Below are 10,708 nucleotides of genomic sequence, written 5' to 3' on the forward strand. Positions count from 1 at the left end.
ACCGACAGATTTCCTCTTGTAAAACCACCATCTGCCAAAGATTCCTTATAGTTCATGCTCCCAGACCCTTTGTTCCCTTCAATTCTAGTGCCTTGTGTGCCTTTTTTCCCAACTTTGCTCTTCTCCAAAATTCCCCTAAACAAAAAGTTCGGCCCTTTTATCCCCTCTTTTTCCCATGACCCCCTATTTCTTTCCTTCTCCTTAGCAGACTTCAAAATCTCTTTATTCAGCTCAGGAAACTCCTCACCCGTTCCAGACCCCATGGCACAATCTTCCCCACTTCCCTCCACCTGGTTTAGCTCCAACATCATGGAATCTTTCTTTCCCTCCCTCCCAAAATCAAACGGGCTGATTTGTTCTCCGATAAAGTCCATCTCCTGAAGGGGTTATGAGGCCACAAGGTCCAGCACTAGGTCCAAAGAAGTCCATGGCTAAACCGGCATTCCTTACAACTACCACCTCCACGCTAGCGTCCTCCGGAAGTCCCTCATCTGACCCAACTCCAGAAGACATCTCCCCAACACCAGAAAACACCAAAGAGCTACCAGACCCCAGCACTCCAGCGCCAGCACCATCTCCAGCAAGCCCTTCCATCCCCACACCACCCAGAGACCCATCTCCAACCTCCAAGCCTTCCTGAATAACATCCAACACGCTCGACCCTTTTTCCCCAAAACCTCTCTCCCCCCCTCCCTTCTTATGATCAGACCCGCCGAACCCCTTCTTCCCCGGATGCCTCAACGCCCCACCCCTTAAACCCCCCCTTCCTCATCTCCGCCATTCGCATAAGAGGAGATTTAGGGCTCGATTTGGCTGGGCATCCCCGAGATGATAGAGATTTCGCCGGACATCCCCTTCTCCTCGGGGAAGGCCTCCCATCCGGCGCATCAGCTTTGTAATCGTCAGTTGAACCCGCCAAGTCCTTCTCTAAGACACCCATAGCCAACGGGGCCTCCTCTGACTCTCCTGACATTCTGACCCTGTTGCAGAGAACCCTACCCACCAAAGACGGAGCTCCCAAACAACACCTCACTAAGGAAATCCGCAGAATTCAGCAACGAAACAACAATCTGCAGCAATAACCGCCAAGACCAACACTCCGCAGCAGAAAACGACAAAGAAATAGCCGAAGAAAAACGCAGATCAGCCACTGTGTGAGAATCGCCCCTACACTATGTGTAAATCGCACACAGTGAAGGTGAAAAGGAGAACCATCCTCTTACTATCACCGGATGTGCGTTCACAGTTATGGTTATACAAGTTCCAGCTATAATACCCTAGCACAATTTATACATCGATAGAACGAGTCACACTAGTCATGCCCATGCGGTACAAGCGTATATTACTAACACTAGGGTTGTCAATCCTAGATTCGTAACTCCTAAAAGCTCCTAAGACCCTTGAAAAGTCCTCACTCTCAATTAACAGTGCCGGTTTTAGGAAAGCTAACTGTAGTGTCTATTAATTGGGTCTAACTCGCCAACCTCCTCTATTAATTGGGTCTAACTGTAGTGCCGGTTTTAGGAAAGTTATATTAGATCTTCATTGAATGTGTCACTCAAGCATGAAGTATTATGGAACAACTTAAGGAAGAAACGAAGTAAAAACAAAACGGATATTAAAAAGAAAAAGGAATTGTATAACCACAGTAGTTACTAACACATCCGTAGATTCCTATGAATTTAGTTACACATGATAGAATAATCTAAAAACTTAGTATAACCACAGTAGTTACTAACACATCCGTAGATTCCTATGAATTTAGTTACACATGATAGAATAATCTAAAAACTTAGTATGAAGGGAAAGCAAAGTAAACATAAGAACTAAAGCGATAAAATCCAAAGGTAGAATCCTTGTAGCCTTGATCTTCATTTGAATCTGTCTTCAACCTTTTGCACAACGAAGAATTCTCTCAATTATGATATAGAATTATGAGGCAAAAAGTGTGTGTTGAATGAAGAGGTTTGAGGGGGTATTTATAGGGAATGGTTCGAATCCTATTAGTAGAAGGAAAAAGGTGGCTAATTTTGGAAAAATCTGGAGAGAAAATAGGTCAACTCATGCGCCGCATTTTCGCAGCGGACCGCTTCACCTTGGCCAGCGGTCCCTATGCGATGTCCGTAACTTCTGCCCATTTGGATAGTGGTCGCTGTATATGATGTAGTGGTCGCTATGCGATGTCCCTGCGCACTCCCCAGCAGTCTCTGGGCGTCTCAGATTTTTAGCACAACTTTCTCTGGAGCGGGCCACTATAGGTGTAGCGGTCGCTAGGGTCCAGCGGTCGCTGTGCATGGTGCAGCGGGCCGCTGGACGGCTTGAACGCTCCAGACATCCATCTTTGACTTTTTTCCATCTTTTTAGCTCAAATATGCACAATTCTCACAAAACATGTCAAAATACCAAAATAGATAAAATATGCAAAATATAGACATGAATTGCGATTTAGACATTGAAAACAGACTAAATAAGAGCCTTAAAATAAAGCAAAATCCGAGCGTATCAAGTATCTTGAAACAGTATGTTTTTACTTATTTCCAGTAGGTTTTGAAATAATTCAACACATGCTTCATTCGAATTCATTAAACTGGATTTTTACGTACTTCTAGTAATTTCACTTAAGTCTTGGGGCATTTATATTTAATAGGTATTTGGGATGGACTATACTAGTTATGAGTTGGGCTGAAGTTTTGATTAAGTTTGGGCCTGCAGATTGAATAATAAACTTGCTCGGGATTAAATCTTGAAAAATTGATTTTTATCATGTAAATCAAGTATAAAATTAGTGTAATATCAGGTTTTAATCGTGTAATATTGGGTTCAAGTCATTCTCGTGTCGTGTCAACAAATATTATATCGTATCGTTAACGGGTTTGGGTCGTATTTAGATTTGAAGGTAGCAGGTCGAGTTAGAGAAGATATCCAAAGACGTACATAAGGTAAAGAAATTCCGCCCCTCCAAAAAACATTTCTCGATCGGGCACCAAATTTAAGGATCTAATTGGAGCATTGCAACAATCATTACTACTAGACAGAAATATAACTATAAACTTAATTCTGTTTATTAACTATATAATTTTCTTCATTATCATAACTATATCAAGCTATAGAAATATCTATAATTTGAACGGTGGTGTCATTGCTTGCTATATTAAAGGGTGAATAACTATTCAGCTAATTTTCCAATTAAATAAAAATATAATATTGATCTTGGGTTCAAATTGCATGTGCCCGTGTAATTTTCATCTCATATGGTTCAATGTATAATATTGCAGCTTAAATGGCGGTGTTGTGATTCCACTGATTGTGGCATCAATATTGGAACATTATAATTTGTGTGATTAAATTGTTTCATGATTAATTGTTTCATATTTATTATGTTTCTAATTTCATTTAATTAATTTATTGTCCCATATATATCAATGTTAAAAAATATCTTAATCCATGTATCCATATATATTGGTGTGATACTAGCCTAAAAGTAAAAAATAAAGTTTTACATATAGGAGGAGGTTTTTCAAATTAATTGTGATTCTTTTAAAAATAAATGAAATATTAAAATATGAAGTATATTACTCTTCCTGTTGTATCAAGCTATTTTTTTTAAGCAAAGAACCTTTTCATACTTACTTTTACAAAATATTAAAAACTAAATAATGTTAAAAATAAATTTTTAGAGGATGGAGAGTTGGAGAGTAAGAGGATGTATTTCAATATTATGAATGAATACAAACTCCAAATATATATATCTATCTAATATGCGGTTCGACTCTTATTTCGCGATCCGGGAAAGAACCAATAAAGAAAACCCGGAAATGAGCTTATCTATCACAATTATTTGAAGCATCAGAAGCTTCTATTATTATAGCAGTAAATTAACAAAAAATTAAACACCCAAACAAGCAGACATATAAGCTGATAATAATGGAAATTTAGGCTCCACAATATTCCTTGAGAGCATCAATCGAAGCCCTACCAGCATCTGTGAGGGTAAAATCATTGAACTTATAGTAATCAAAAGGCTTGTAGAGCAAAGGGTGATCTTCATCCACCAACTCTTCCGGAGTCTTAATCACGCACCCGTCTTCTTTCGCAACAATAAACATACCGCTAGTGTATCGAGTTTCATCCCCGCTCAGCACCACCTTGTGGATTGGAGCATGCAGTCGCCCGTTTGTCCATGCCTGTAAATGACGCGTATCGGTGAAGTAAAATATGAGATTCATTACAAATGAAAAGGCCAAAAAGTTACAAAAAAAAATTATGATCTCCATTCATGAAAAAATAGTCTCAGCGGTAGATCACGAAGGAAATAGATGTTTTGAGTACGTTGTTAAAAAATGGAAAAATAAGATTATTTTTTGTAAACGAGGATAGTAGTAACATACTTGGAGACAGGTCGCGACTAGGACAACGAATGAATCGAGTGATGTTGTATCTCCAGGGATCCAAGTTTTGCCATCTTTGGTAAGAATCTGCAAACCCTTAACATGACTGAACTCATGTATTGTGGTGATGAAGTTCTTGTCTATATGGTCACGTAATGCGAGCGTTGAGTGAGGCGTTCGAGGTGGGTCGTACTTCTGGAAACGAAAGAGGTAATCCGTGGAGTTGAAGTGTTCGTCTATGTATTTTTCCAATCCAAGACTCTCCAACACCATCCGCCTCACAATCTTGTCCATTTCAGACAGTTTCTTACAATATAATTGTAAATCTTTGCTGTTACAATAGTACAATCAAGAAGGAAATAATTTGTCTTAATGCACAATTTTTTTAGTCAAAATTTAATGTTAGATGAAAACTTAAAATATAATGCACCCCAGTTGATGTTTGCAAATAAACACAAACAATATTCAACAAAAATTTAATGTAAAAAGGAAACTATGTAGAACACTAGTATATAAGTATCATATGCGAAACTATTATATGAATCTCAATAGTCAATTCATCAAAAGTTAGCAACATTAACCTTTTTAGTAGATCCACATGTAAAAATGGCCATCAAGATGGTAATATTAATAAATTAAATTTTAAAAAGGATTAAACCTGAAAGTGGGATTGCCTTGATCAGGCCACATGAGGTTGGTGAAGGTGTCGACTACGTGAGGCGAGAGGGCGCCATCGATGCCGATACTTTCTATAAGTGGACCGGAATGATTATGGCCAACATAGCCATGTAAAGGTCTGTGTGAATTTTTGTTAAGTTCTTTGATGGCTAAAGGGAGATCTAAAATTTGTTGAATCCCATCACCAATTGATTTCCTCAACTCAAGAGGAATGTTACTGAATGTAGCTTCAAAACACCCATATTCTTGAAGGGCTTCTCGAATTTGGATTTTGGTTGATTCCCACCTTGGAGAATCATTTTCTCCTAGGTTGCTCAAATCAATCAAAGGAAGCTTCATGCTTACACCACTCATTTTTATGAATAAATACCTATGTAGCTCTCTTCTTGTAGGAAAACTCAAATGATCTTGGTCGTGGTTATGGTATAATTTTCATTTTATAGGGCTATTTATAGATCATGGTTGTGGTTATGCTTTGTTCGGTTTGCAAGATTGTACCCGAGATTAAATTTGTAGTGTGTTTGGTTCATGATATTCAATCCCACAACTCAATCTTAGATAGATCATGAGGTAATTAGTCATAGCTAACCCCTACGACTAAAATAATCTCACAACTCAATCTTAGATTATATCTTGGTATTATTTTATCTTGGAAACCAAACAGTTGGCGGTTAAATTATTAATTAAAATGCTCATTTAGTAGGGATTGGTAAGCATAAATACTTGTTAACATAGTACGGACCGAACTAACCTAATCTAATCTAATACAGGCTCAAATATGACCCACAACAACTAACTCTATACTACTACTACTACTATTTTAACTATTTGTACTTTAATTTTAATCTTTTTAAAATTATATTCGCTCAATTTATTTATATATTTTTCAAAATCTCTTTGCAATTGATTTTTTTTTAAATAATTTTAGGAAGATAAATTTGAATATGCATATTTAATGTTTAATCTGTCTCATATAAATAGTCCACTTCTATATTTGGTGACTTTTTTCTCTAATAAAGTGGAGTTCATTCTCCACTACTCCAATCACTTTCTCTCTCAATTTCTCTCATATTTTACCAATTTTGCATCAACCCATGTCATCCCAAAAGTGTCTAATAAATATATAAAATACAGTTAAAATTGGAAAATTATAGGAATGTATATGATTTAATTTTCAAATAAACCAATTTTTAATTTGGAATACTACAATTAAATAAAAAAATTTCAAAAATACATTTTTAAAAAAATGATAAAACAATACTTTAATTTATGGGTTACCCAACCTAGCTTGGGCTAGATTGAGTCTAAATTTATAGAAAGATAATGCAGCCCAATCTAGCCTACTTTAGTCATGGACCTGGGTCTAGAATGGTCTGGGCATGCGCCGCCAATTGACAACTCCGAAAAAGATGTAATGTGATGGTTGAAATTTTATTTGCATTGAAAAAAGATATTAATCGAATCTCAATAGATGTTCTTAATTTTATTTTATTTTATTTTTGATAAAAAGAAAAATACTAAAGTCAAGCAAGTAAAGGGAAACAACCCGCAACACACAAGAACAAAACACACCCAACCCAAAAACACACACCAACCCAAAAATGTTTACTTGCTTGCTGTTGATAGCTTTGGAATTTTGTTTATAATTTAGTGGGCAGAAAGTAACTCTGGAAGAATTTTGTCTATGTAACTAATTATACACATTAATATGAGTTTGGTTCTAATACAGTACTAGTGGATTGTTATCAATGTCGAACTAATTTTAAAGCCCGAATTAGAGACCAAATTAGGGCCATTAGATGTACCTAATTGAGTAGTTTTTTTTATGAGATTCGCTGATGTGTAAATTATTTCGGTCTTCATTACAAACTCATTTTACTTCATTGTAGTATGTTTATTACATCATTCCAGTACGTAGTACCTTGAAACTGCAGTATGTTTTTACTTACTTCCAGTAGGTTTTGAAATAATTCAACACATGCTTCATTCGAATTCATTGAACTGGATTTTTACTTACTTCTAGTAGTTTCAACTAAATCTTGGGGGATTTATATTTAATAGGTATTTGGGCTGGACTATACTAGTTATGAGTTGGGCTGAAGTTTTGATTAAGTTTGGGGCTGCAAATTGAATAATAAACTTGGTCGGGATTAAATCTTGGAAAATTAATTTTTATCATGTAAATCAAGTATAAAATTAGGTTTAATCGAGTAATATCAGGTTTTAATCGTGTAATATTGGGTTCAAGTTGTTCTCTTGTCGTGTCAACCAATATTATATCGTATCATTAACGGGTTTGGGTTGTATTCGGATTTGAAGGTAGCAGGTCGAGTTAGAGAAGATATCAAAAGACGTACATAAGGTAAATAAATTCCGCCCGTCCAGAAAACATTTCTCGACCGATCACCAAATTCAAGGATTTAATTGGAGCATTGCAGCAATCAATACTACTAGACAAAAATATAACTATAAACTTAATTCCATTAGTTTATTAACTATATAATTTTCTTCATTATCATATCTATATCAAGCTATAGAAACATCTATAATTTGAACGGTGGTTTCATTGCTTGCTATATTAGAGGGTGAATAACTATTCAGCTAATTTTCCAATTAAATAAAAATATAGTATTGATCATGGGTTCAAATTGCATGTGCCCGTTTAATTTTCATCTCATGTGGTCCAATGCAGAATTTTGCAGCTTAAATGGCGGTGTTGTGATTCCACTGATTGTGGCATCAATATTGGAACATTATAATTTGTGTGATTAAATTGTTTCATAATTAATTGTTTCATGTTTATTATGTTTTTAATTTCATTTATTGTCTCATATATAGCAATGTTAGTTTATTGTTTCATTATGAATATGTTTAGTCATGGTAACATTGTGGACATTCCTGCAGGTCCGCAAATAGAGGCCAATAACTTCAAGTTGGGGATACGCTTAATCATAGGGTTGAACAAAATTCCTTAACAGGAAGAGATACTAAGGATGCAAATTGACATCTTGATGCACTTTTTATTACCACTAAATAAACCTATAAGCATACAATGTATATATATAATATAGCTAAAGGTCAGTACCGGATATCGAACACGGGGAATAGAACTACAGATTGTCTACCTTCTACTAAGCTTCATTCACTATTTGGAAGAACAAAGATTTTTGAAAACTTTTTGAAAACAAGAACATTTGAAAGCAATAAACAACTAATTGCAACAAATTAAAGAGGTAAAAATATGAGAGATAAGAGAATTTCAGGGATGTGCGATCACAGTTATGGTTGTACAAATTCTAACTACAATACCCTAGCACAGTTTATACTTCGATAGAATGAATCACACAAGTTATGCCCAGGCGGTACAAGCGTAGATGACTAACACCAGGGTTGTCAATCCCATATCTGTAACTCCTAAGAGCTCCTAAGACCATTGAAAAGTCCTCACTCTCAATTAACAGTGTCGTTTTAAGGGAAGCTAATTGTAGTGTCTATTAAGTGGATCTAACTGGACAACCTCCTCTCACGATTATGTACCAAGTTATATTAAATCTTCATCGAATATGTCACTCAAGCATGAAGTATTACGAAATAACTTAAGGAAGAAACGAATTAAAAACAAAATGGATATTAAATAGAAAAAGAAATTGTATAACCAAAGTCATTACTAACACATCCCTAGAATCCTATGAATTTAGTTACACATGATAGAATAAGCTAAAAACATAGGATGAAGGGAAAACAAAGTGAACATAAGAACTAAAGCAATAAAACCCAAAGGTTGAATCCTTGTAGCCTTGATCTTCTTTTGATTCCGTTTTCAACCTCTTGCACAATGAAGAACTCTCTTAATTTTATGCTCTAGAATTATGAGGCAAAAAGAAGATGCTAATGAAGAGGTTTGAGGGGGTATTTATAGTGGGAAAATCGAATCCTATCAGATATGGTAAAAGATTGCTAAGTTTGGTAAATCTTGAAGAGAAAGTAAGTCAAATCTGTGCGTCGCGTTTTCGCAGCTGGCCGCTGCACCTTGGAAAGTGGTCGCAGCGTAATGTCCGTAGCCTCTGCCCTTTTGGATAGCGGTCACTATTCTACGTTGTAGCGGTTTCTGCAAATATTCTAATAGCTTCGGAAACTCCTCGAGCGGTCGCCGGTCGTGTTCTCCTTTTCAGCACAACTTTATCCGGAGCAGGGCGCTATTGGTGTAGTGGTCACTAGGCCCCAGCGGTCATTGCGCATGTTGGAGCGTACCGCTGGACTTCAGAAACGCTCAAGATTTCCAACTTTGACCTTTTCCTGCCTTTTTAGGCTCACATATGCACATATCTCACAAAACACATCAAAATACCAAAATATAGAAACTATGCAAAATATGGACATGAATTGTGATCTTGACATTAAAAACAGACCAAATAAAGGCCTTAAAACAGTGCAAAATTCGAGCGTATCAACTCCCCAAACTTACATTTTTGTTTGTCCTCGAACAAAACAATAAAGACACAAGAATAGACGCACGGAATGCACAAGGACTAGACGTCATAATTGCCTCAAAAGATGAAAGAATAGATTAAGCATGAATTAACGCAATCAAATCAAGCAACGCTTATTAGTGCACTTTCATTACTAACTCGTGGAACACCTTGAACTCATGCACTCACATGTGGCAAACTTCCAAAGATATGCAGTGCTCTTTCTCTCACTCTTAAAGTGTATAAAGGTTAGTGTATAACACTCAAATCATGCATCATGCAAATTTTACCATAGGCTTGCTAAGTCTAATCCCTCCTCTACTAGAATGTGATTAAACATCAAAAGTTCGAAAGGTCTGTATTTTTTGTTGTAATGTAGGCTCTTTGGTAGGTGATTAAGACACTTCAAACACTTATTTTTCTCCTTCAACTTACTTTCCAAATCCCTTGATTTTTCTTTTCACAACCTTTCACACTTTTTCTTTTTCTTTTCTTTTCTTTCTTTTCTTTCTTTTTCATAAGCATCATTTCTAAGATCAAGCACATACTTTGAATTTTTCACTATTTCACAACTTGTTCTTTCTCTACATTTAAGCACACTATTTTTATACTTTTTCCTTATCTCTCCAATTCCTTTACAAAAGATAATAAAATTATAAACTAACCCAAGGAATTATCCCCATTTATATGGCTTCCAAAGAATAGGCTTAAGGGCATCCGCAATGGTGCGGACGATGTGACAGACGATGCATCGTCGATCGCATCGTCCGCGCCCGATAGATCGTCCGCGGACGATTCGCCGAGGATACCCATCATCTGTCGCATCGTCCGCCACTGTGGACAACGCGGACGATGGGCACGCGTTTCGAATTTTTTTTTGAATTTTTTCAAAACTTTTTTCTTATTTAAACTCTACTATTTACTATCATTTCACACACTCCAATTTCACATCTCTTCAATTTCTCTTTTTTCCCCGCTTTTTTTGGAATGGGGCCGAGATCTTTTCTCCGCTTGTGCACCCGTTGGGGGCCCCGGATGAGTATTTCCGGTATGGGGGGAAAAACGGGGTCCCCCGGGTTTTGGTTCGGCCCCCGGTGGGGAAGGGGCGATCCGGGTTCGGGGCCCCCGGGATATGTTGACGGGGTCCCTTTCCCGTGGGGATAAACCTTGGCG

At 36.8% G+C, this 10,708-nt stretch overlaps 1 protein-coding gene across 1 annotated transcript; it reads right to left on the reverse strand.

Annotated features, from left to right (window-relative positions):
• Positions 1-3,688: 3,688 nt before the first annotated feature.
• On the reverse strand, positions 3,689-5,496 carry LOC125204408 (probable 2-oxoglutarate-dependent dioxygenase AOP1). The gene is made up of 3 exons (XM_048103067.1): positions 5,047-5,496; positions 4,389-4,719; positions 3,689-4,184 (listed from the first exon to the last, which is right to left on the reverse strand). Exons 1-3 carry the CDS (start codon positions 5,418-5,420, stop codon positions 3,933-3,935), a joined length of 957 nt encoding a protein of 318 aa, XP_047959024.1. The 5' UTR covers positions 5,421-5,496; the 3' UTR covers positions 3,689-3,932.
• Positions 5,497-10,708: the final 5,212 nt, after the last annotated feature.

The sequence above is a fragment of the Salvia hispanica genome, chromosome 2, assembly GCF_023119035.1.
Source record: "Salvia hispanica cultivar TCC Black 2014 chromosome 2, UniMelb_Shisp_WGS_1.0, whole genome shotgun sequence".
NCBI lineage: Eukaryota > Viridiplantae > Streptophyta > Magnoliopsida > Lamiales > Lamiaceae > Salvia > Salvia hispanica.

What these genes read in the sequence shown, in the direction of transcription:
- LOC125204408 (XM_048103067.1), bottom strand. Translation starts at nt 5,420, where the DNA reads ATGAGTGGTGTAAGCATGAAGCTTCCTTTGATTGATTTGAGCAACCTA. An exon ending in CAAGGCAATCCCACTTTCAG is followed by an intron (nt 4,720 to 5,046) that starts GTTTAATCCTTT and finishes CTATTGTAACAG; the next exon opens with CAAAGATTTACAATTATATT. An exon ending in TAGTCGCGACCTGTCTCCAA is followed by an intron (nt 4,185 to 4,388) that starts GTATGTTACTAC and finishes CGTCATTTACAG; the next exon opens with GCATGGACAAACGGGCGACT.